The sequence below is a fragment of the Eptesicus fuscus genome, chromosome 14 (genome assembly GCF_027574615.1).
Source record: "Eptesicus fuscus isolate TK198812 chromosome 14, DD_ASM_mEF_20220401, whole genome shotgun sequence".
Classification (NCBI taxonomy): domain Eukaryota; kingdom Metazoa; phylum Chordata; class Mammalia; order Chiroptera; family Vespertilionidae; genus Eptesicus; species Eptesicus fuscus.
The window spans coordinates 14,904,308-14,930,577 of record NC_072486.1 but is presented as its reverse complement, the minus strand read 5'-3'; the positions used below and the strand labels follow the sequence as shown (position 1 = coordinate 14,930,577).

Genomic DNA, 26,270 nt, shown 5'->3' with positions numbered 1-26,270 from the left:
TCGCTGCTTTTTGCATACCTGCAATTTTGACACACTGTAAATTTAACATTTTTGAGTGCTGTATATTTTTGTATTTTTATATATCTGGTTTTGTTCTGAGATGCAATTAAGTTACCTTAGAAACAGTTTGATCCACTTGGGTCTTGATTTTAAGGTTTATTAGGCAGGATTACAGCCTACTATTCAGGCAAAATCCTTCTACATATTATATTCAACATTGTGAATCGTGAGGTTTTTCTGGTCTAGCTGGTATGACCAGGCACTATTCCCAGCCCTCACACATACATTACTCAGCTGAGTATTGAAGGAAGACCTTCTGCAGATATCCAGATTTCTCTCTCTGTATACCTCTCTCTGGTGTTCTGTGCAACAAATTCTAGCTTCCGTGACCTCTCCAGAGCTCAGCTACATTTACTCAAGTTAGGGCTCTACTCTGTTGGGTTCTGTTGTAATTAACAATTCCTACTCTGAAGCCTGGCTGCTCTTTCAAGGCGTAAGCTATGACAATCATAGAGCTCACCTACTTTGTTCCCCATCTCTGCCCTTGGTTGCCTTACGTTTAGTACCTTGAAAACCATTGGTTCATAGTTTTGTCTATTTTTTGTTTGTTTTAGATGGGAGCATAAAACCATTCCATTACTCCATGTTAGCCAGAAGCAGAAATCCAATATATAGAACTTTATTTCTACAATTGTGTACTGAGTTTCCTTCCCTTTATTTTCTTATGCTAGCCATTCCTCTTTGTATACTGTGATTCTCTTAGAAAAGTTGTATTCCTCACATTTAGCATAGTACCTAAGAATTGAAATATACTTTATAAATAATTATCTAGAGAAGTATTTAATCATGATTTTCTGCTCTTAATTTCCAAGAAAAAACAACTGTATCTTTGTGCATGTTTCTAAAAGATCTAAGGAAGTTTCATTACACTTATTCTGATTCCAGTTCTAAATTCATTAGAGAGATACATTATTCCTCTAAGACCGTTTTCCATTTTCCTTTAGTTCTTACAGCATTTTTCAAAGCCAAATGTCTGTTATTTTCTATTAATTCTTCATGGAACAGGACAAATATATTCAGACTTTTTTTGTCCTACCTCCATCAACAAAAGGCAAGGTTTGTAGCCTGTTCTTAGCTGACATTTCAAGAAGTTTCTGGTAACTTAAACTAAAAATACCATGTAAAAAGGTATATAATCTTATTTTTTAAGCAGATTAGTACACAAATGGATAACCAAAATGCAAAGATTTGCAAGTGCAAGTCACTTTGTAGAAAGGGCTTTTTATTATTGTTTTTTTAATGACAATACTAATTTGGTAGTACTTGAGTGAACATTTATATGATTTAAAATATATATATATATATTTTTTTTATTGATTTCAGAGAGGAACGGAGAGGGAGAGAGAGAAACATCAATGATGAGAGAGAATCATTGATCGGCTGCCTCCTGCAGGCTCCCAACTGGGGATCTGCAACCCTGGCATGTGCCCTTGACTAGAATCGAACCTGGGACCTTTCAGTCTGCAGGCCCACGCTCTCTCCACTGAGTCAAACCAGCTAGGGCTGATATGATCTTTTAGATAAGCAATTTGACACTAGCTACCAAGAATGTAAGAGCACATACCATTTTACATATGACTTCAGACTAAGAATTTGACAGTAGAAAATAAAATATAAGTACAAAGACTTCACACAAGGTGCTCATTATATCTTTATTATTAATAGTGAAAAAAACTAGGAAACAACCTAAATATTTTTGAAGACTAATTATAATGACTCAGGAAAAAGTTTGTAGTATAATGTAAAGTGATAAAAGCAGGATAGAAAAAGCTACATACATATAATAATCCTAACTTGAATATGTATCTATTTATGTCTAGAATGATGTAAGTTTTAGCATTATCTAAATCTTTTCCAATTGTAATACTTTCATGATCAGAGAAAAATATGTTTTAAAATGTGAATTGAGCCCTGGCCAGGTAGTGCAGTTGCTTAAAGCATAGTCCCAATAGGCCAAGGTTGCAGGTCTGATCCCTGTCAGGGCACCAAAAAAAGAAAAAAGAAAAAAAAAGTGAATTGATATCTTGGTTGATTATAGTTGTGTTTCTAGGTAAATATGGATCTCATTTTTTCAGAAGAATTTAACATTGTGTTAATTATGTTTCACATGTCCCATTGAAAGTTGATTTATAAGGCATGTAGTTCCTAGAAAATATATTTCTATTTATTTTTTTTTTAAATTTCTTTTGTTACCTTATACCATGATGTTTCCAACTCCTTTTCTACTTTGATATTATTTCTTTAGACTCTGCATAGCGAAACCAAGTTATAAAGTGCAGAAAGGGAATGTAGACATCATATCCAAAGTGTACATTTTAATGAATATCCTCAGTTATTCCATTCAACTCTACCATGGCATAGTGGCTAAGAGTATCAGCCTTCCATCAGTGCAGCGGGGAGGACAGGACTGGGGTTACAGCCCACATACCATGAGTGGGCACCCATGTGTGGCAGCAGCCTGGTGTGGGAATGCCGAGCCAGAGCAGAGTGAGGAAGATGCCCATGCAGGGCAGAGGCAGGGGCCATGATAGCAGAGTGGTTACATACTGAGGGATTAATCACATGAGTCTATTAAAGAAAATGGGAGCCAGGTTTCTCACTGTTGAAAGGGGGACAACAAATGTTGGAAGGGGGAATGCTGGCAATAACCTTGTGGTGTTGGATTGGAACTGTAGATATTGATGTGAACTCATGCATTTCAAGAAATATAACTAGAGAAATAAATGTAGATTTCAATGTGTGCATGCATCTGTACACACACACACACACACACACACACACACACACACATACATATTCCCCAGTTCTACCCACTGACATTTCACTAACAATGAGCACAATTGGCACCATATATTGACTTCTAAATCACATTCTCCACTAAAAGGAACCAAGACTCCTTAGAGAAAAGACAGATTCCAGGAGTAGGGACTGGAAAATCTTTTTGTGTCAGGAAGTATTTAAAGCATGACAGAAATATGTCAAAGAACAACAATATCGGACATAAGGTAGATAAATAAAGCATAAAGAGTCTATAGCACAGGACATTTTAAAAATATGGCTATTACTTAATCCCTAAGTATAAATTCAAAGTTAAAATCTAAGTATAAATCCTAAAAAAGAAAGCCTAACTTGTTTTTCAAGAAACTATAATAGCAATTCTTATAAATTTTAGATTAACTGACTTTTTTTCCAAAATATGTCTGATTATAGGCAACAGGTTCGAGGATTGGTGTCTTAACACAAAATGCCACTAACATGGGACTGTCCATTATCGTGTCCCTCATATATGGATGGGAGATGACACTCTTGATTCTGAGTATTGCTCCAGTACTTGCTCTGACAGGAATGATTGAAACCTCAGCAATGGTTGGATTTGCCAACAAGGATAAACAAGAATTTAAGCATGCTGGAAAGGTAAAATAAAGACTGTTATCATCATAACATTTTAAGAGAAAACAATCAGAGCTCCCATCTTTACAATATGCTAACTTCTTTCCTTAGGAATCTGTAAAGTGTTATATATATATTGAAATGCACATATACAAATCAAAGATTGGGTATAGATCTTTTATAGCAATAGGGTACATGATTTAGACCATGGACTCTGGAGTCAAATTGGCTGAATTAGAATCCATATCCTATCACCAACAAATATGTGATACAAGCAACTATGTCAACATTTCTGGACTTCAATTTCTTCATCTGTAAAGTGGGAATGATAGTATCCACTTATATATTTTTGAATTACATAAAACACTTAGCATTGTTATATGCAGAACACTTAGAATAGTATCTGGACCCAGCATGTCAAACTTGTGGCCCGTGGGCCACATGTGGCCCACAGTGAATATTTTTGCAGCCTAGCCAATATAATGATATGTAAGAAATGTTTTAATAAAAATTTTGTAACTTAATTTTTACAATATCCTGTTATGCATAATCCTACCTAATAAAATAGAAATATGCAAATTGACCGCACCTTCGCTATGCCCAAGCCATGCCCACCAGCCAAAGCCACGGCCACCGGCCAATCAGGATGAGTATGCAAATTACCCAACCAAGATGGCGGTTAATTTGCATATGCGGAGGGAGGGAGAAGTGAAGACTGAAGACCACTTAGAAGGAAGAGGAAGGAAAAGCGGAAAGCAAGGTGGCTGCCAGAGGGAAAGCCTGGGGGGGGGGGCGGGGCGGAGCGGGGTGGGGCGGAGCGGGGCGGGCGCCAGTGGCCCGCGGGTGCAGGCATGGCAGCCGCAACGCAACAGCAGCGGCAGCAGCCGCAGCAGCGGCTTGCAGGATTCTTCCTGCAAATGGGCTACTAGTTATTAATAACAAACTACAACATTCACTAATGACTGATTACTATAATCGTGTTGCATTCATTTCCCTTACGCACTGGCTCACCATTTCTCTCCACTAATAATAGCAGTGAATATTTTAGCAACCGATTGCCACATCTTTAGTCTTGTACTGCAAGCATGTCAAACTCAAAGGCTAACACAGTCCAAATAAACAAGGTTTAAGTTTACGTGTGCCACAAAAAAACAAAAGCTTCAATTTTCATAGAAATGTAGGTTTATTTCAATAGAGACATGCTGAATACAAAGGGCTAAAATAAATGAGTAATTGTTGACATAAAATAATAGAACATTTTAATAAAAATTAATATTTTTTCTTGAACATTAACTTACCAGACACTGAATAACTGCACAAATTAATAAGCGTAACACAAATAAACCTATTTTTCTTGTTCTCTGAAAGTGAAATATTTCCTGTTGCGCACACCAAACAAGTCAGTACAAGACTAATGACATGGCTATTGGCTGCTAAAATATTCACTGCTAGTATTAGTGGAGAGAAATGGTGGGCCTGCGTGTAAGGCGCGTAAGGGAAATAAATGCAAAATGATTATATTAATCAGTCATTAGCGAACATTGTAGTTCATTATTAATAACTAGAGGCCTGGTGCACGAAATTCGTGCATGGGGGGGTGTCCCTCAGCCCAGCCTGCACCCTCTCCAATCTGGGACCCCTCAAGGGATGTCCGACTGCCCATTTAGGCCCGATCCCAGTAGGATCGGGCCTAAATGGGCAGTTGGACATCCCTCTCACAATCCAGGACTGCTGGCTCCCAACTGCTCGCCTGCCTGCCTTCCTGATTGCCCCTAACCACTTCTGCCTGCCAGCCTGATTGATGTCTAACTGCTCCCCTGCCAGCCCGATTGCCCCTAACTGCCCTCCCCTGCCGACCCAGTCACCCCTAACTGCCCTCCCCTGCCAGCCTCATTGCCCCTAACTGCTTTCCCCTGCTGGTCTGATCACTGCCCCCAAGTCCCCTCCCCTGCAGGCCTGGGTCCCCAAAAACTGCCCTCCCCTGCAGGCCTAGTTCCCCCCAACTGCCCTCCCCTACAGGCCTGGTCACCCCTAACTGCCCTGTCCTGCAGGCCTGGTCCCCCCCAACTGCCCTCTCCTGCAGGCCTGGTCACCCCCAACTGCTCTCCCCTGCAGGCCTGGGTCCCCCGAACTGCCCTTCCCTGCAGGCTTGATCAACCCCAACTGCCCTCCCCTGCTGGCCATCTTGTGGCAGCCATCTTGTGTCCACATGGGGAGAGCCATCCTTGACCACATGGGGGCAGCCATCTTGTGTGTTGGAGTGACAGTCAATTTGCATATTACTCTTTTATTAGATAGGATAGAGGCCTGGTGCATGGGAGGGGGCTGGCTGGTTTGCCCTGAAGGGTATCCCGGATCAGGATGGGGGTTCCCTTGGGGTGTGGGGCGGCCTGGGCAGGGGCCTGTGGTGGTTTGCAGGCCGGACATGCCCCCCATCCCCCCCCCCCCCCCACCCCCCGTGACCCAAGCATAAGCTGGAAGCAGGTATCTGGGATTTATTTATCTTCTATAATTGAAACTTTGCAGCCTTGAGTGGAGGCCAGGGCAGGCCAGGGCCGGGGAAGCTTGGCTTCTTCCATAGCCAGGGGCAACCCAAGCCTCCTGCTTGCTCCAGCTCCGTGGCTACAGCCATCTTGGTTGGGTTAATTTGCATACTCGCTCCTAATTGACTGGTGGGCGTAGCTTGTGGGCATAGCAGAGGTATGGTCAATTTGCATGTTTCTCTTTTATTAGATAGGATTATGTATAACAGGATATTGTAAAAATTAAATTACAAAATTTTTATTAAAACATTTCTTACATCCATTATATTGGCTGGGCCGCAAAAATATTTGTTGTGGGCCACATGCGGCCCGTGGGCCGTGAGTTTGACATGCTTGTTGTACTGACTTGTTTGGTGTGCATAACAGGAAATATTTTGCTTTCAGAGAACAAGAAAAATAAGTTCATTTGCTTTATGCTTATTAATTTGTGCAGTTATTCAGTGTCTGGTAAGTTAATGTTCAAGAAAAAATATTAATTTTTATTAAAATGTTCTATTATTTTATGTTAATGATTACTCATTAATTTCAGCCCTTTGTATTCAGCACGTCTCTATTGAAATAAACCTACATTTCTATGAAAATTGAAGCTTTTGTTTTTTTGTGGCCCACATAAATTTAAACCTTGTTTATTTGGCCCATATTAGCCTTTGAATTTGACATGCTTGATCTGGACAGTAAGTACTCAGTAATGTCAGCCATTATTACTGTTACAGTCTCATGGGGGAACTTGCTAACATGTGATTCCTTATTCTCTGATTACTGAATAATTACATTTTCTTTTTTTATATATATATTTTATTGATTTTTTTTACAGAGAGAAAGGGAGAGGGATAGAGAGTTAGAAACATTGATGAGAGAGAAACATCGATCAGCTGCCTCCTGCACACCCCCTACTGGGGATGTGCCCGAAACCAAGGTACATGCCCTTGACCAAAATCGAACCTGGGACCTTTCAGTCTGCAGGCTGACGCTCTATCCACTGAGCCAAACAGGTTAGGGCTAATTACATTTTCTTGAACAATTCTGGGTATTTTATTTTTTAAAAGAAAGAAGAAATATAATAGTTACTGCATACATAGTGGTGCACTTTTTTTAAATTGATAGTGACTAAGACAAGGTTTTAGACAACCATTTTTATGCTGATCAAAATGAGCAATTTAATTTCTTGAAAAATGCTTTGATATATTTAAGCTTCTCAGGATCAATTATATCCATAAAAATAGTAATTATATTGGGGATTTAGGGAAACATTAATACTATATCATAACCTCTAACAATTGAAAGGGGTGTCATTTGATTTAATCAGGCACCCAAAGTAGGACTCCCTAGTACAACATCCCTGTCAACCTGTCAAGTGTCCATCCATCTCTTACCCCCCCACCCTCCATTCTCTCTAGGGGCATGCAAGGCAGTACATTACTTTCCCAATTCTTTTTTTTCTTTCTTTTATTTTTTTTTTATCTTTTTTTTTTTTGTGTGGGCCTTCTATCCTACTCTTCGTGGCTTTCATTTTGGTACAGGTCCAAAGCCTGTTTCTTATGACAGCCTTTTGGAGGACGCACCATGTAAACAAGGAGTCTTATCTTGGCTATCCATCCTCAAGTCTTGAAGCTGTTCTCAAGATATGGTTGCAGAGATCTTTATCACACTGCTAAACATCCTCTGAATATGAAAATGATTTTAATATCACTTATGGTTGCCCAACCAGTGTGGCTCAGTGGTTAAGCATTGACCTATGAACCAGGAGGTCACAGTTCAATTCCTGGTCAGGGCACATGCCCAGGTTGTGTGCTCGGTTCCCAGTAGGGGGCATGCAGGAGGCAGCTGAACACTGATTCTCATCATTGATGTTTCTATCTCTCTCTCCCTTTCCCGTCCTCTCTGAAATCAATAAAAATGTATTTATAAAAAATACATATTACTTATGGTCTGTAAAACTGACTGTGTTGCAGTTGGCACATTATAAATAGCATGAATATTCATGAAGAGGGATGCCAAGCACATGACTCATCTAAATCTGGTTTGTATGACCTTGGGGCTTTTCCACCTTTCTTATACTAGATAAGGACCTTTGGAATGTATGCTTGGGCAGTACAGACTGAAATACCTACTATATATTTGCCTCAGACATAGTGAAAAGTTGTTTGCTTAACTCTGCCTGTATGCAAATGATCACAACTTCCAAATTAATGGGACCCTAATTAATTATATTTTACTCATCTTATTTTTATGTCATGAACTTTAGTTGTATCTGTGCCTTTTGATTTTTCCTTTTTATATTATTAGAGTAAGCACAGAATATACAATCAGTAACTTCAATCAAATAGGCAATAGCTTTCCCAGTACCTTTAAATCAGTCAGTTTTACCAAACATTAAAACTTCAAATATGGACAATAAAACATATTGCTCCTTCTTTGGTTGCATGTGTAGATTTTGACAAATCACCAAATGTTTTATTTTCAGACTTAAAATGGCCATATTAGTGTGTTTTTTTAAAGTATTTTCTAAGGTTCTAAATTGATAATAGTCCTTTCCCCATTGTGAAAAATGATCACAGATTTTTAAAAATCATTTCTATTTTTTTCTCAAGGTTTCAGCATTCTTCTCCATTTATCTTGCATACCACAGAATGTTACAAATTGAGGTTTCTTTGAGTTCATTTTGAAATTGCTGAGAATTTCAAACAAAACATCAAAATTGAGAGTAGAATCCAGGTTTCCTGACTACGGTCCAGAAACCTAGTCCTTTCCTGTAACCCAAATTCTCCTTCAAAGACCATTCGGTGTCCACCTAGGTCTTGCTCAGTCTCCTAGCCCCCTCTGCCAATCTGGAGACAGAATGTAAAAGCAGGAAGGTCCTCTTCCCAGCCAACATGTGTTCTCATGTTCCAGAAGTTGGTCTAAGCAAAAACTCTCCTCCCTTTTGGATCCCACATGATTACTCCTTTTTAAAACTATATAAATATGGGAAAGCATTCATTATATTTTAATTAAGTACTTCTTAAGTTCACAGATACCAAAATGAGTAATGACTATAGCTTATAAAGAATTCTGTAGCCATACCCCATCTTCCTTTACTGCAATGTTTCCTGAGCCTTTTGGTTGCTATTTGCCTTTCTGTGCTAGAATAAAATAGTTATTTATTTTATTCTCTCTACTGTCTTCTCCTTGAATTATCTTGTAATTCATAGGGCAGTTCCTTGGCATAATTACATAGGAACATAATGCTCACTACTGTTTGATCCTATCCTTCTGCCTATGGAACCAGTTTAAATAGAAGTTCAGTGAAGACTTGACAGAAGCTAAATTTAGGTCAGTGGACTAAATCTTTTTTTTTTTTTTTCAGGTTTTAAAACTTTTTATTTGCATATTTAAAAAATTGTGCATTCCGATAATTAAAATCATTTGAACATAAAAAAAAAAATGGCACTCTGATTAAACTGCATCTTACAGCCCGCAGGAGCCCTTGGACCAGCTTGGTGTTTAGATTTCACCCTCGTCCCACCCAGCTCGTTCCTTCACCAACAAGCCAGTTCCCCCGCTTCCCCGCCAGCCAGCCGGGCAGATGGGAGCGGCAGGGGCGGCCTCCGTGGTCAGCAGTTCTGATGTGAAAGGGGGCAGCACAGTCACTTAACCTGGTCCAACCTCTTTGCACCTTACGAAGTTAAACGCTAAAAGAAGTAAAATAAGAAGGCAGGGCTTGTGGGATGCACAGTGCATATTGGCGGCGCGTGCCTCATTACGATTCGCCTGCTTGCTTCTCCTGTTCAGTCGTTTCTTTTGAAGGCAGTGGGTTTTTCTCTTGCGTTTCTGTCTTCTTCAATTTCGACCCATCGAATTTCTCAGTCTCAGCCACATCGGGTTTGTCAGACTTGGCTGCAGAGGAAGCCCAGCGAGGTGCGCGCACGAGAGAAGTCCGACCTGCTCAGTGACCGCCGCCGAGTTGGACTAAATCTTTTTAAAAGTTTTCCTTGAGGCTGTTATCTATCCTGAAATGTTATTTTCTTATCTTATTTTGGGGAAAGAAAAAAAGGAAGCTAAAAAAAACTCATTAGGAAAACTTACTGAGTTGATGTACTCAATATATCCCCTGTATAAATGACTGAAATTCACAACCAGGAGAATTTTAACCATTATTAATTTTATTTCTCCCTTTTATTGTCCTGTTTCATAAGATAGCAACTGAAGCTGTGGAGAATATACGCACAATAGTATCATTGACAAGAGGAAAAGCTTTTGAGCAGAAATATGAGGAGACGCTTCAGACTCAGCACAGGTGATTGTAGATCCATACTGACTCCATTAACCATAGTTGGCTCCTGTAAAGGCTGTACTCCTGATGACCCCAGTGATTTGCCTGCCAACCCATTTTCTCTGAATCTTTCCTAACAATGCCATAGCATAATTTCTCATTTGGCTTCACCAAGCGGAGACCAAAAGAGGAATAAAAAATAAGCACGGTTAGAATATGTTTTAGGTCCTCCCACATTGCCATGTGCTTGTACTAAATGTGTACCTTCTTCTTATTTCCTAAAGTATGACTGGGGAAATATATATTTTTTTAAAAAAAGAGTGCTCAGCCTTTTAAATTGAATCTCTAAAATGGTTCACATTTTTAAAACAAATGTATACGTAATAAATGTGATCACCCCTTTTAATTTTAAACTAGTCATCCTAAGCACATTTACTCACTGATACTCTTTGTATTACTTTATCAGAGAGATAGTTTTATACTCTGTTATGCACATGCTTGTGGTTGGTATTTAATTTCACTATTTAATCTCCTAGTGAAAGATTAGGATAGAAAATATTTTAACTTCTCAACCAGATCTCCTTAACTCTTTCATTAACTGTCCTCTGACAGACTTACCCATTCATTTGAAAGTAAATAGAGGCAACTTGTTATACTGAATTAAGTGTATAGCTATAAGCCCTGGCCGGGTAGCTTAGTTGGTTAGAGCATCATCCCAATACACCAAGGTTGTGGGTCTGATCCCTGGAAAGGGCACATACAGGAAGCAACCAATGACTGCATAAATATGTGGAATAATATATAGATGTTTCTCTCTCAAATCAGTTTTTATTTTATTTTAAGTGTATAGCTATAGAGAAAATCATTACATTTTCTGTTTTCTCTATAATAATTTTTAGTTGTTAAAAAATAACTACCTCTTAGAAAAATGTATGTCCCCTAAATAATATGTCTAATCTCCTATACTCATTACTCTGCATTTATTAAAATGTGCTTGGTATACCTTATGACCCATTATTTAGTAAATTTTGTGCATTTCAGAAATACCCTGAAGAAAGCACAGATCATTGGGGTCTGTTATGCCTTCAGCCATGCTTTTGTATATTTTGCCTATGCAGTGGGGTTTCGATTTGGAGTCTATTTAATTCAAGCTGGACGAATGACCCCGGAGGGCATGTTCATGTAAGTTGTACAAAAATATAAACCCTGTTAATGAGTCATGTACTGAAATTGACCAGAAATGTGTGTAGTTTATAGCATTATCATTTTAATCATATATGTGGGAAAGGCATGCTGGGGAAACTTTTTAATGTTTTTTTAGTTTTTTTATATATGTAAGTGTAGTCTAGCTGGTAAAATACTGATAGTGATATAATACAGGTAATCTGAATTCAGTTCCTAACTAAATTGCTCCTGTTTCAGTTTATTAGAATTTGGGAATGTGGAGAGGGGTAAACTATGACTTCTGGTCATCCATTCCTCCGGAATCTGTGAGGCTTCATGGAACTCTCAAAGTGGAGATGGTTTTATCAAATACTAGAGGCCCGGTGCATGAAATTCGTGCACAGGTAGGGTTCCTAGGCCTGGCCGATGATCAGGGCCAATCAGGTTCCCCGCCTCCCCGCCTCCTCCTTCCCTAGCTCCCTCAGTGCCCCGCCACCACCACTGGTCACCCAACATGTTCCATACTGTCCCCTGGTGGTCAGCACACATCATTGCAAGTGATCAAACTCCCAGTCTTTCAAACTCCTGAGGGGACACTTTATATATAGCCTTTTATATATATATAGGTGACTGTAAATCAGTCTTCCTTCTGTCTCATATAATAATTCCCCAGGTCTTTGCCGAGTTGCCTCTTTCTCATCATCCAGGCCTCTGCTCCTAAGTGCATTCTTCAAAGAGACTTATGCTGATGGCCCTAAGTAGTCCCCTTGCCCCTCCTCATCGTCACTCTCTATTCTATTACCATGTTTTATGTATAACACTTACCACTATATAAAATTATCTTTTTGTTTCCTTATTTATTGACTGCATAGACTGTAAGCTTAGGGAGAGCAGAGCTTAACCTGTTTTGGTCACTAATGTTGCCCTAGAACCAAAAACAAAAGCTTGACACATAGTAGGCACATAATAAATATTTATTGAATGAATGACTAAATAAAAGGGGAAATTTGGACTGCATAATTAAGCAGTCTAGTCATTCCTGGAAATGTGCTTCCAAAGTCAGAGTTTTCACATTACTCCTGTTTTTCATAGATTCTTCTGTTTTTCTTACCTTCTATATCCACACGTCTAACACTAGGTACTTTGGTAGCAGGACTGGAACTAAGTCAAAGACAACTATTTATATAAAAATAGGATGTTTATAATTGGGAGTTTACTTCTACATACTGAGATTCGTTTAGATTAAAACTAAGTAAAGAATTTTTTTAGTTAAAGGATGATACAACTTTGCCCTGGCTGATAGCTCAGTGGTTAGAGCATTGGCTGAGTAGCCCAGTCGCCAATTGATGTGTCTCTATTGATACATCTCCGTCTCTGTTTCTCTCTCTCTCTCCCTCCCTTCCCTCCTCCTTCAGGCCCTCCTCTCCCCCTCCTGCACTCTCTCTAAAAAAAAAAAAAAAAATCAATGGAAAAATATCCTCGGGTGAGGATTAACAACAAAAAAAAACATACAACCTCAACGTCATGCTGATCACTATCATGCCTGCAAGTGAAATTAGGCAGGATGTTTCTTGAAAAGGGCCTTTGAAGATGCCAACCATTCTGTTCATATGATAATCACAATAACAAACCTTACTCAAGTATTAAGGAATTTTCATGCATTATCTGACTAGTCTTCTCAACTACCTTGTGAAATATTATAATGCCCATTTTACAGATGGGGAAAATTAAGACTCAAGAAGGAAATTACCTAACTTGCCCAAAGTCACTTAATCAGCAAGTGGCACAGCACAGATTTTAGTTCATGATTCAACATGGCAGAGGCTTTGCTTGGTAGACATTTTTTATTATTATCATCATTATGATTACTATTGTCACCAATTCTGTAGAAAGTTTTGCATAGAATCTTTCTGCAAAATTATATTTTTAAAAACTTCTTGCTTAGCTTTCTGAACATTTGAATATCTAGGACTGGACTGATTCTTAACATAAATGGAACAAGTAACTTGTTTAATGTTATTTTATGACCCTAAAATATAAGAGAATCAGAAGGCCCCAATACAAAAATTTCTTCTCCTTCTGGTGTACCACGTTTCATGAATTACTTACATTAAATTCATAAAAAGGTTAATTTCTGGAGACAAGCATTTTAGCTCTCAGAACATATATAGAATATTAACATAAGAGTAATGATTAATGAACACTATCACTTTGGTATTGCCCAGTGTCCTGAGGAAAGAAACAGGGAGCTATCTGAGCTAAGGCAACTAATATCACATTTTGAGTTTCATACAACCAATCTACAGACAAAATAAGGATACCCATACTTTTATAGTATGGGCAAAGGAGAGTCTCTGGGAAATAGGGGTACATGGCTGTGCAAAAAATGTGAACAGATGAGGTTTGTCTTCAACATCAAAGTCTCCAATCTTCTTAGAAACCCAATGTAGCCCCCAACTACCATGAATATGTCACAAGTGTCTCTTTAGATACACTAAATTACACCTGGCCTAGAAGACTGTGCCTTCCAGAATCTAGGGTGATCGACAGCTTTCTATCTAGTCAACTGAGTGGAAGAGATTACAAAGAAACTCCCTCCTACTAGAATCCTCCTTAAGTAAAAAGATCTTTGTGTCATTCTCTAAATCAACAGCGTCCTAACTCACCAATCATGGAGCTGATTAAAATGCAGCCATCTGAAGCTCCCCCACAAATCTAACCCAGGTATTTGTAGATCTGGTATAGGGCCAGGAATCTACATTTTACCAAATATTCTGGATTATTCTGAGGCACACAATCTGAGGATCACACTTTCTTTAAGAAATAGGGGTATGGGGCCCTAGCTGGTTTGGCTCAGTGGATAGAGTGTCGGCCTGGGGACTGAAGGGTCCCTGGTTCAATTCCGGTCAAGGGCACATGCCTGGGTTGCAGGCCCGATCCCCAATGTTGGGCATGCAGGAGGCAGCTGATCAATGATTCTCTCTCATCATTGATGTTTCTATCTCTCTCTCCCTATCCCATCCTCTCTGAAATCAATAAAAATATATTTTAAAAAATTTTTTTAAAGAAAGAAATAGGGGTATGGGAACTGAATCCCAGTCTGCTCTCCATAGTTGCTTAAAACCTTAGGGTTTTCTTTTGGCCACTACCAGAAACCTCCTAGAATTATATAAAAATTGGGAAAGTCATATTTTAGTTTATTGTTAAATATAAAGATGTTTTACTCACCCTATAAAATGAGGATGTATTTTCATGATTTATAGCTATAGGGATGGATAAATTATCTCTCTTTCAGAAATAATAGTGTTATTTCAGAAATAATAGTGTTATAGCCTTAAAGGGAGATGCACAAAGGGAGTTTTAACAGCAGAATGCCTTGATGTGCTCATAATATCAGTTTATCAGCGTGGTTAATATAAGCCTTAACTTTTTCCTCCAAAAAAAAAAAAAAAAAAGTGGGGCAACATACATTTTCTATGGTAGAAGCTATTTTTATCTCTGTTGTTATAAAAGTTTCTCTGGGATGAGCATTTTTTTAAAAGGTGATTCCATTTTCACTCTGCTGCCTTGCACAAGCATTTAGACAATCTCTTGTTTAGGTTCTCATACACATATATGTTTAGTAAAACTCTCCCCTCTGCCTCTGTTAGCCCAGGTAACACTTTTGACTCACTTCCCTATAATTGTGCACACTTTGAAAAATACAAAATAATTTTCTCCTCTCCGATTTTTAGTGCCTCTAAGTTAGTTTCTAGCTGACTTGCCCTTTGCAAATTGGTTCAGAAACCATTATTGCCTAGCAGAGGTTACTGTAACTCTTCATACCCCCACTACTGAGCTTTCCTCTCTGTTTCTCCTTCTTTGCTATACGTATGAGCAGGAAGCTAAGTAGAACACATGGCTAAGAAAGAATCAAGGCCTGACAGCCTTCAGTACAGTCATAATAAAAGCCACAGCTTTGAAAACTGCCTGAGAGACAGAGCCAAAGTCTTTACTGACCAAAACAGGCAGGTTTTGAATAAATATTGACAGTTGGTTGATAGCTTGAAATAATAAGGGATGAGGATGCAAGCTAGACCTCCACCACCAGCTCTGCTCTGCTAGGCTGGGAAGCCCTGGAAGAACTGTGAGTCATCATTGCAATCAGGAAAGCAGCCTTCGTTAGCTAACACAAGGAGAACAGGAAAGTCTTCTTTTAGTGTTCACTGCAATGGCAGCCACCCAACTCCTGCCCCACCCCTCCCCCGAGATTATCCAGAGGAGAGGAGGACAAGATAAGAAGTCTAAATAGAGGGATCAATGACTGAAGGGATGTGAAGGAGACAAGTCAAGCGAGATTTGATATTTAGGGCCTTCTGAAGATGCTAATACGGAAACAAGTGATAACAAACTCCAACACGCAGACATCTAGAGTTCGGGCCAGCTTTCCATTCGAAACAGCACCATGTAAGGGAGAACAATGAACAAGGAAGTTCAAGGTCCAGTCCTACAGTTTCACAGTTATGTGACCCTAGGCAAATGGCTTGATTTCTTTAGGCTAGAGTTTCTTCATCTGTTAGAAAGTTGTACGAGTTCCTGCCCTCCTTATCTCCTAGGTGATCAGATGGCATCACGTATATGAAAACATTCACTAGTTAGGACCTTTGATCCGTGTCTCTTATCTGGAAGAGAAACTTTTAAAATTACCTGAACCTCAAAGGTTATTGTGGTGTACAAAGCGAGGGACAATAACTACGTGGTAGAAAATTACAAGAAAGATCATTATTGGGCCTTCAGCATTAGTGGTGTTGTCTGGATCAAAAGATTATATTCCTGTGCCTGCTTTTTCCTTTACTTTTGGAGCTCCATTGTTTGAAATGAACCTAACTAGATTCAAATGCTTTATCTTTTGATAGAGTTTTTACTGCAATTGCATACGGAGCTATGGCCATTGGAGAAACACTTGCTTTGGCACCTGAGTATTCGAGAGCCAAATCCGGGGCTGCACATCTGTTTGCTTTATTGGAAAAGAAACCAACTATAGAAAGCTATAGTCAAGAAGGGAAAAAACCAGTAAGCACAACTATGATTTTCAATGTCCACTTATTGTTAATTGTCCATATTAAGCTAATCTCTAGACTGGACTGTGCCTGGGTAGTGAAGCTGAAGGAAACCTGGGCTTTTAAGCAACTTTGTGAAGTCCAGTAGTGAAGACAACAAGAAGCGCAGATATAAAAATCTAAACAAAAGTAACAGAAACCAGCCTTGACCGGTTTGGCTCAGTGGATAGAGCATCTGCCTGTGGACTCAGGGGTCCCAGGTTCAATCCGGTCAAGGGCATGTGCCTTGGTTGCGGGCACATCCCCAGTTGGGGGGTATGCAGGAGGCAGCTGATTGATGTTTCTCTCTCATTGATGTTTCTAACTCTCTCTCCCTCTCCCTTCCTCTCTGTAAAAAAAAATCAATAAAATATATATTTTTAAAAAGTAACAGAAACCAATGTGCAGGCAGCAGCTCCACAGAGAGGAATATGATATTTAAAATTAAAGTAGTGTGGAAACATGTTCAGTTGTCAGAAAGTGCTAAGCCAATGTGCTATAATGGGTTACAACCTTTCTAAACACTGCCAACTTTCTTTCACAGGACATATGTGAAGGGAATATAGAGTTTCGGGAAGTCTCTTTCTTCTATCCATGTCGCCCAGACGTTCTCATCCTCCGTGGCTTATCCCTCAGTATTGAGAAAGGGAAGACAGTAGCATTTGTTGGGAACAGTGGCTGTGGGAAAAGCACCTCTGTCCAACTTCTGCAGAGATTTTATGATCCCATGAGAGGACAAATAGTAAGACTTAATTTAAATACAACTTTTCTGGGGATTAGTGGTGCTATTCTTAAACATTCTCTTGGGTTTAAGTATCTTCACTGGTTTGGGTAGGGCAAACAGTACAGTAGTTAAAAGAAAAAAAAAACTATCCCTTAACTTAAGAGGACAAGCAAACCAATAATAGGAAAGATGGATAGGACTTTGACGCTAAGGGTAAAGACCCAAAGATTCTTCAGCCATTATGGGGGTAGAAATTTCCATCTTATAAGCCATGGAATTCTTTTAAAATACGGGTGTTGGAGGACCGGCCTAATATCCATCCCCGGGCTCTTTATTCTGCTCTGGTTTAAGGCAGAGATAACAGTTTCCTCTGCTTCTCTGGCTCAGGCTTTTTGCTGTTCCCACTGACCATCTTCAACCCTTCCACCTCCAATTCCCAAAACTTTGTGCATGATTAGGGACAATCAGAATCAGTTCTATTAAGTCCTGAAATCTGATCTCAAAAAAAAAAGCAACCTCTCCCTCCTTAAACTCCAAAGACTGTTTTTCTCACCTGGGACTTTTCTTACTCTACAGTATATTCAGGTTTTCACTAATCCTCTCCCCACAACCACCACCACATTACACACATACACAAACACAACCTCCTGTTCTGCCTCTTTCTTCTCACAAAAAAAGCATAAGCCTCTAAAAGTCAGACTTCTATCAGTCCTTATTCGTCCTTATTTTCTTGCAATTTACAGTCTTTTCCCCAATCACAGATTCTCAATGACTGTTTGCAGAATGGAATGGTCCAAAATGGCTCCCTTTTTACCAATAATAAGTCCACAATGAGTACTGCTATTAGGTACCACTCATCTGTCTGCACATAGCATATGACACTCCCTCCTTTAAAACCCCCAATGGTTTCCCATCACAGTTAGAGTAACCCATAGTCCATAGCATCATTCAAGGTCCTTCATGATCTGGCACCTGCCTCTCTCTCCAAACTCCTTCCCTATCACCCCTCTCCCCCAGCTCATTGTACACTGTGTGTCTATGTTCTTTAAACTTACTTATGGGTCTTTGATCTTCCTATTATGCTGGTTAGAATGCTTTTATTCTTCTTTGCTGGCTCCTTCTCATCATTCATGTCTCGGTCTAAATGCTACTTTTAGGTAGGGCTTCTTACGTGACCCCATAGAAAATAATGCATCCACCCACATTCATCCCACATCCCCACATCCTCAATCATTCTCTCTCCCATTATCCTGTCTTTATGACACTTTCTTTTTCTAGTTTGAGTTGTTAGTGTGATTATTGCCTGCCTCTCCCCACCAGAATACAAGGTGCAGGAGGGCAAGAGCTTTGTCGTATTTACCACTATTTCCCTGGTGCTAAAGAGCCCCCTCACAGAGTAGGTTGATTGATGTTATATGGACATATAAATAAACATGGCTGTGTGCACAATGACATATTTCTACATGTGGGCTACTGTATCAGTCTATACATACTCTCTTTCTGGGCTTTAATAAAGTGGGGTCCTGTTATGGTGGAGGTTGGTCATTTTCCACGTGACTTAAGTACAGAGCAGCAGGCTCTATTCTGGACTCTGGGTAGGTCTCCAGAATATATGGCCATTCCTAGAAACGTCAAGTAAGTGTAGGAGTTGGCATTTTAGTCACTTACTCACTGTCCGCTAGATTGAGACATATGATTGATGAGCCTTCCTTGAGTAACATTATACTGCTAAATAGCTTGAATGCCTAACCTTCTCGTTATGATTTGTGTGTTTGAATACAGTGAACTGTAACATGATACAGTGTTGGATCTTCACATACCATTCTCCATTCTGGTTTTGGCAGCTATTTGATGGTGTGGATGCGAAGGAATTGAACATACAATGGCTTCGTTCCCAAATAGCAATCGTTTCTCAAGAGCCTGTGCTCTTCAACTCCAGCATTGCTGAGAACATCGCCTACGGTGATACCAGCCGTGCTGTGCCATTAGATGAGATCAAAGAAGTAGCGAGTGCAGCAAATATCCACTCTTTTATTGAGAGTCTCCCTGAGGTAAGAAAATATCTGAAATCTTGAACTTCAAAGCTGCCGACTTAGCCTAAGTAGTTCAGTGAGGTTAAAGGGTTGCTTTACGTGCTCCATGTGTTATACCATGTATTTATTACCAGCATCTAATGTAAAGTTATATGTAAACGCAACGTTTGACATTTTTATGTGACTATTTTTCCGAGACCAAACTATTTTAATATCCGCTGAATTATTATTTAATATATTTATTATTTCTTCTTCTTCTTCTTCCTCACAGCAACTAAGAGGGATCCTTTAAAAACATTAGTTTTTATGTTGAAAAACTCCTGGTTGAAAACTTCTTAATGGTATCCCTTTGCACTTACAATAAAGTTCAAATTCCTCACGTGGCTGGCAAGGCTTTCTGTGATCTGGCCCTGTATACCTCTCCAACCCCTTCCTCACCACGTGCTGGCTCTGCTCTAACCACACTGGCCTCTTTTCTAGCTCATGAACACGTCAAGTTCTTCCCTACCTCAGGACATGTGCACTTGTTTCTTCTTCAGCTGGGACCTCCCTTCCTCTGGCTCTTTGCAGAACCAGCTGCTTCACTTTCAAGCCCTTTCAAATGTCACCTTTGTAGAGGCCTTCCTGGACACCTTCTATAACCTTTGGGGATTCAGGAGGGTGAATACCAGGGAGTTAATTTGAAGCGTGCTAAGGGTAATACATCTGTGGTATATGCCATGCAGATGACCTTCAGGCACTTGGAAATATCAACCTGGAGCATGGGAGATGAGTTGCAACACCACCTTGGTCTTAAGGCTCCTCTGAGAAACAGACCAGGTGTGGATGCGCCATAGTCCCCACAGTATCACACAGTGGCAGCTCAGTGAAGCCACACCATGGCTTCTTGACTAGGACTTTGACCACTGGAACCACCCTGCAACTCCACCCCAGGGCCCCCGCGGATTTTCCAGAATGCAACTGATTTAGGATTAGATCTTTTCTATGTTCCCTCCAGGACCCAAGTGGCTTTTAGCCCCAGGCCCGTATTAAGAAGCCATTGCCCCTTCATCTCATAAAACAGGTGATTTCAGGGCATTCACCATCTCAGTGTTTGCCAGAAAATTGATTCATGTTTTCAGTTTAAACAGGAAAGAATGGAACTCTATGGTTTATTAAAAAAACAAACCGTCAGTTTAAGTATCTGAAAATGTTTTTGTATATCTACCTTTATATCTACATTTATAATCTGTTCTGCCTATGATAGGCAAAAACATCTGAATTTGATTTTCATCCAATTCATTCTTGAGACTTATATTTTCCTATAATCCAGAGAAGGCCAAAAATGCAAAGTGATTTCTAAGCTAGTCTTGTACCTTCTTCAGCTACATGGGAAAATCCATGTACAATTTAAGTGAGACTAGTTAAAAGAGCTACAAACCCATGATCATTCCCCATTCTCTGTTTTAGGTTGGAGGTTAGATCTCTACTTTAGATGGGAACTTTGCAGTGTGTGGAAATGAATGACACGTTTTTTTCAGATTACCCTACCCTATAATTCCAAATTTTACAAAATACATTTCAGGAGGAGGGGGTCCAGCCTGCTGGCATTCCCAGATAAAATCTCAGAGGAGATAGTTGGAAGTCTGTTTTCTTTGTATAGCATTTCACTTCAGAAAAAAATGCTTTCACTGAGCATTAGTAATTCAGACATCCATTGTTTGATATAAAGAAAGCAACTGCACATTTTAAATTAAAAAAATGAGTTTTGAATGAAGTAGACACATTTGTCTTACGGCTGTGTCATAGGCTCTCTCAATACCAGCTTTGCCCCAGTGACAGTCAGATGTGAAGGGAAAGGCAATTGATTCAAGCATCTCCATGATGCCAAGACAAAATGAACAGCATATAATCACATGCTGCATCTTCTCTGAGGTGCGGCTACAGGATCCACCTTTAGAAGGCTGTACACTTGGACCTGCTTTCCAGTAGAACAGATCCATCCTCCCATTCTTGTCGGGGTACGATAGATAATGCATTTGTTAGATAAACGCAACCACTACTAGAAAGCAGTGTGAAACCCTGGACGGAGGAAGATTTAATAGGACAATCTAGAAAGCAAGCAGGAGGCTGCTTTCGCCAACTGAACTGACCACTCGTGATCTAGCGGACTCCAAAGGCTGCAGGATATGAGACATTCTCTTTTCCCATCTGTAGAGGGAAACACCGGAGAAGGGGTAATTCATTAGTAAGTAGGAGAGCTGTAGAAACACTGTGAAGTGCTAAATGTGATGCCAACCTGACTTATTGCCAGGCAGCACCCTGTCACCGAGCACAGCATCCTGGCAGCTGGAGAGATAGACATGCCTGTAGAGATTTAACAAGAGCTCAAATGAAGGGACCCAATAATTTCCTTGTGTTTAGATACTTTAAATCATGTTGACCTGAAAATAGAAGGTAATGTAACTTAATGGAAAAAGATTTGTGTTTACTTGGCACTTCTTTTTTTTTTTTTTTTTTTTGCCAATTGTTTTTTCTCTTATGCTTTAATTCAAACAATTCCTTTGTAGGAGCATAATGGCAAAGGTCTGTTGCCTGTGACTAGATTTGATATGTAAATGAGATGGTAGTGTTTACTGCTGGTTTAGCATTCATTTGCAACAAAGCACAAGAATATATTTCAGTACTTGTTGGGACACAAATTTTCCAGAGTAGCAAAATTTGAAATATTTAGATGGTTCTCACCCACAGTTGCCGTGCTAATTTAAATAACCAAGCCTTACTTTCTTAATTGCATGTTCCTGTAATAGAAATACAACACACAAGTTGGAGTGAAAGGAACACAGCTTTCTGGCGGCCAAAAGCAAAGACTAGCTATTGCAAGGGCTCTTCTCCGAAAACCAAAAATTTTATTGTTGGATGAGGCCACTTCATCCCTTGACAATGAGAATGAAAAGGTAACATCCTCTTTTTTCATCTCAGAATATAATATTACATATGAGAGTGGAGAATCATGGGGGGGGGAGGGGGGAGTTCAGTTTAGAGAAAGAAAGGCCTGGAGATCATTGTAGTCATAGGGTCACCAGTTCTAATTAAGGTTAGAGGCTGGTGAAGAGATGGGGGAAGTAGGAGGGAATTGGGACACAGGGCATCTCATGTTCTAGAAAGGTGTTCCCTCTTGGATTTGTCTCATTATCAAAAAAGGGGCCTGATACTTGAAATGTTTCTCCATTCAAAGAAAAAGCACAAGAAAATTAACTTTTCTATTTTGTCATTAGTCCCATAAAGCCAAACAAATTAATAAGGCAGTCTACCTGTGTAACAAAGTGCTCTACACTTTAGTGTGGGAGCCTGCTAGTTACTCCACCTTCTATAATTAGCTCAGTTTGGGAAGGGAACCAGGAAGCAAACGCATGTGACAGACCCATACTGCAAACTCCTTCAGACGTTTAATTTTGCTATGTCCTTGTCCCCTAGTAGTTTTTCACCTATTAGGCACTTATTTGTTACATGAACATTGGTCAACTAAGAGATAATCATTAATACAGGGTAAGGCAAAAGTAGGCTTACAGTTGTTCGTATGGAAAATAACACCAAGAATAAACTCTGTGTCTCCCATACTCATCACTGTAAACCTGTGTTGGTCCTACCCTGTATTTATTGAGTACTCGTTATTATATGCTGTCATCTCAAGCCTCATAGCAATTCAATGGATTAGATTATTTTATCATCATGCTCATTTTACAGATTAGAACACTGAGGCTTAGAAAAGTTAAGCGACTTCCTCTAAATTCTAATAGAGGGTGTCTGATCTAAGAACTCATTTGGTTAACCCCACTCAGATGCTATTTGTAGATTACTATCATTCTTGATTTCCAAGGAGACCATGTGTGATGAAAAAACTTTTTTAAAAAAAATCAGATATCGAGGCTGTTATCTTGGATTCATCAGTTACTGGCAGTGTGACCTTGGTCAAGTGACCAGGGCTTTTCAAATCTCGGTTTACTCATCAGAAAAGTAAAAATAACCCCACCTTACAGGCTTATTGCAAAGATTTAAATAAGCTATCCATCATTGGGACATTTTATATATTCAACAAATATTGCTTTTTACCCTCCAGTCTCATTTCCTTTATACAGCCTTATGACCTCTTTGCAGTTAGGATGCTGTTTTAATCAGGAAAGTTTTACAGATAAATTTGACCAAAAAAAAAAAAAAAATACTATGAGAAGAAATGAAGAAAGTAAATTAGATCATTCTACTTCCATAGAAATACACTTTCTGACTTTGAGTTTGGAACCACTTACTTTTATATACAGATAACCATTTCATTTTTATTCATTGTCACAAAAGCTTGTCTAACCAAGTCTTACTCAAAGTGTCCATAGTTGCTTTTTCTAGATTTCTATTGAATAGGACGACTATTTCTCAAAGTAGGGCAACGTCCTTGGGAATAAGCAAATAAACCAAGACTGTTATTAATTGGCTTGATTTGGGCGAGTTTATTAGCATCTAATCTGAGCTGGTGATCACAAGTCCTTTTCTCTTGCAGGTGGTTCACCAGGCCCTTGATCAGGCCAGTAAGGGGAGGACGTGCCTAGTGGTGGCTCACAGACTCTCCACAATACAGAATGCAGATCTGATAGTGGTTCTGCACAACGGAAAAGTAAAGGAGTGGGGAACTCATCAAGAGCTCCTGAGAAACCAAGACATATATTTTAAATTAGTAAATGCACAGTCGGTGCAGTGATGCTATTGGAGTTAGCACATGTTTTGATCTTTGTGTAATGCAAAGAGAAGGTACTTAGTAATCATGTGGCATGCTTTGATCTCCTAGACTGTATATATCATATCTAGAATCATGCTTTTCAAGTACAGACACGTTCTGTTTACATACCATCTTCCCTTCAGGTTTGTAAAAGCAAACAAGAATGTTCTAAACTCATCTGAGTGAGACAATGCCTGTATGCTTCACTTGATAAAAATGCTCTAGCATACTTGCTTGTAAAGCGGTATCTGCAAAGTGAATCTATTTTCCATTGACTTCTGCATGAAACCGGGAGTATGTTCCAAGAGGGACATAAGCTGAAAGATTTTAGCAAAGAAAGAGTAAGATGTAGTTGGGCCTGTGGCATTACAGGAAAAAAAAAAAAAAGACTTTAATTTGGAATTTTCAGCATTTTGTAACACATATTAGAGTACTTTGAACTAGTCCTTTTCTTCAGACCTTAGGAATTTCTCTCATAATATCTCTCTCAGTGTTTCTCTCTTAATGAATGTCCACTGTTTCCAAAAAGTATTTCCCTTTGTTAGGGGGATAGGAGGATTACAATATAAAATTTCTGACAAATTAGGTAGTTATTTCCACTTCATCAGTAAGTGAAGTGCCTCACATGATCCACCCTGAATATTCCATTATCCTGAGCTTTGGGTTTGGCAGAATAAGTCACAGGCCTACCCGTGTATGAACACTTACTTACTTAAAATAAGAGCTACTTTTATTATGGGTGAATGATTAAAAATTCCTTTATTATTATTGAATCAAGTAAATTTGTTTAAATTTTATAGATACCTTATTTTATGTATATATGATTTAAAAGTTCTGTGTAAATAACAATATTGGTCATCTGAGTCGTGTTTTCCATTTACCTAAATATGTAATTTCATCTATTGACTTTATTTCTATTCTTAATTCTATTTCTTTTCATTTACAGTAACACTACAGCCAGCCTCTCTAGAGTGTACTCTGTCAGTCATCCACAGTCTTGTGGAGAAAATTTAAAAGATGTGCGTATTATGCCACTTTTTAAAATGCAAAACAAAGATAGGGTTGGGAGTTTGAGAACCAGATGTAGTGTTCAGAGGCATTGGCCCTGAAAGCCTTGTGGCCACTGTGCTGTGCATGGTGGTTTCTCTTCCCAGAGAGGGCATGCCGGAGGAAAGGGCAGTGCGGTATGACGTGCAGAAAGCCTCCGCAGGGGAACTGGGCTCCGGTTCTGTAATCCCTACACTCTCCATCTAATTCATAGCCCTACTTAATTTTGATTAGCATTTTATTTAAAAAGATTCCAAAGGATGCTCTACAGGCAGCATTCTCTTAAATGAAGTCACTGCCTTCACTGGACTAAGCAAATATGCTGAGAATTGGGGTCCAACAGTTTCCAGGATCTGTGGGGCTATCAGCTGTTAAAGGCAGAAAGTAAGTGGAGGCCAGCTGCTTTTTAGTTTAACAGTTTAAAATGCCGTGCTGTTCTCAAATGGTTTTAAAATATATTGTAATTAAAACATTGGTCTTAATGGAATCAAAGCACCTGTCCCTAAAGTTATTTCAACCAGCTATGGAATTACTTTGATGAGCTCAGAGTTTGAGGAAAACTTGTAATAATATTTTCAAAATGAACAATCATTTACACACTTTATTGGTTTTATAAGTCTGACTTTTCAATCTTTATATTTTTTCTTAAAGGAGGGTATTCTATAACTGAAAAAAAATCTAAATTAAGAATTGACATTTTTACCTTTAAAAACAAAGAAAATAGCAAATTTAAATCTAGGTTTTAAATTTTAAATCACCCATTAAAACACTTACAAGTTAATTATTAAATAATAATACATTAGGTTTGTAGTTCACAGCTTGGTATTTCCATAAGGGCATTAAGCAATGAAGGCCAGATTATTCAGGGCACCAAGTCAGTAAATTAAAGATATGTTGTCTTCTTAAAGGGCCTTGAATATAGTAGATGTTCAATACTAAATACTCTGAGATTCAATTCAAAAAGACAACTATCATAGCAAGTGAAATTATTGATATTAAAATGAGGCACACACATTTACTGAAAAGCAAACCTGGTGAGCTGCAAATTGTTTTGCTTCAACAATCACATATAGATTTCTCCACTATCCTAGTAAGCCAAAATGGCATAAAGCAAAGAAGTAGCCTTCATTTATACGGAAAAACAAGACCCAACAATAACATACCAAATCATACCAAATGCACCTAATTACATTCAGTTTTACACTAAGCATAACACCCTTATGAGCTCTCTT

At 39.1% G+C, this 26,270-nt stretch overlaps 2 protein-coding genes across 2 annotated transcripts in view; one reads left to right on the top strand and one right to left on the bottom strand.

The window, feature by feature from the left end:
- ABCB5 (ATP binding cassette subfamily B member 5) overlaps positions 1-23,973 on the top strand; it is an 83,976-nt gene extending 60,003 nt beyond the window's left edge. The window contains exons 20-27 of the mRNA XM_008148273.3: positions 3,271-3,474; positions 10,169-10,269; positions 11,287-11,427; positions 16,305-16,461; positions 17,032-17,229; positions 19,056-19,262; positions 22,034-22,180; positions 23,776-23,973. Coding sequence (XP_008146495.2) covers positions 3,271-3,474; positions 10,169-10,269; positions 11,287-11,427; positions 16,305-16,461; positions 17,032-17,229; positions 19,056-19,262; positions 22,034-22,180; positions 23,776-23,973 — 1,353 coding nt within the window. The remainder of the gene's footprint in view (positions 1-3,270; positions 3,475-10,168; positions 10,270-11,286; positions 11,428-16,304; positions 16,462-17,031; positions 17,230-19,055; positions 19,263-22,033; positions 22,181-23,775) is intronic.
- LOC129151493 (thymosin beta-4-like) lies at positions 9,698-10,127 on the bottom strand. Its single transcript, XM_054726590.1, has 2 exons — positions 10,059-10,127; positions 9,698-9,864 (listed from the first exon to the last, which is right to left on the bottom strand). The coding sequence occupies exons 1-2, from the start codon at positions 10,125-10,127 to the stop codon at positions 9,733-9,735; spliced, it is 201 nt and encodes a 66-aa protein (XP_054582565.1). The 3' UTR covers positions 9,698-9,732.
- Positions 23,974-26,270: the final 2,297 nt, after the last annotated feature.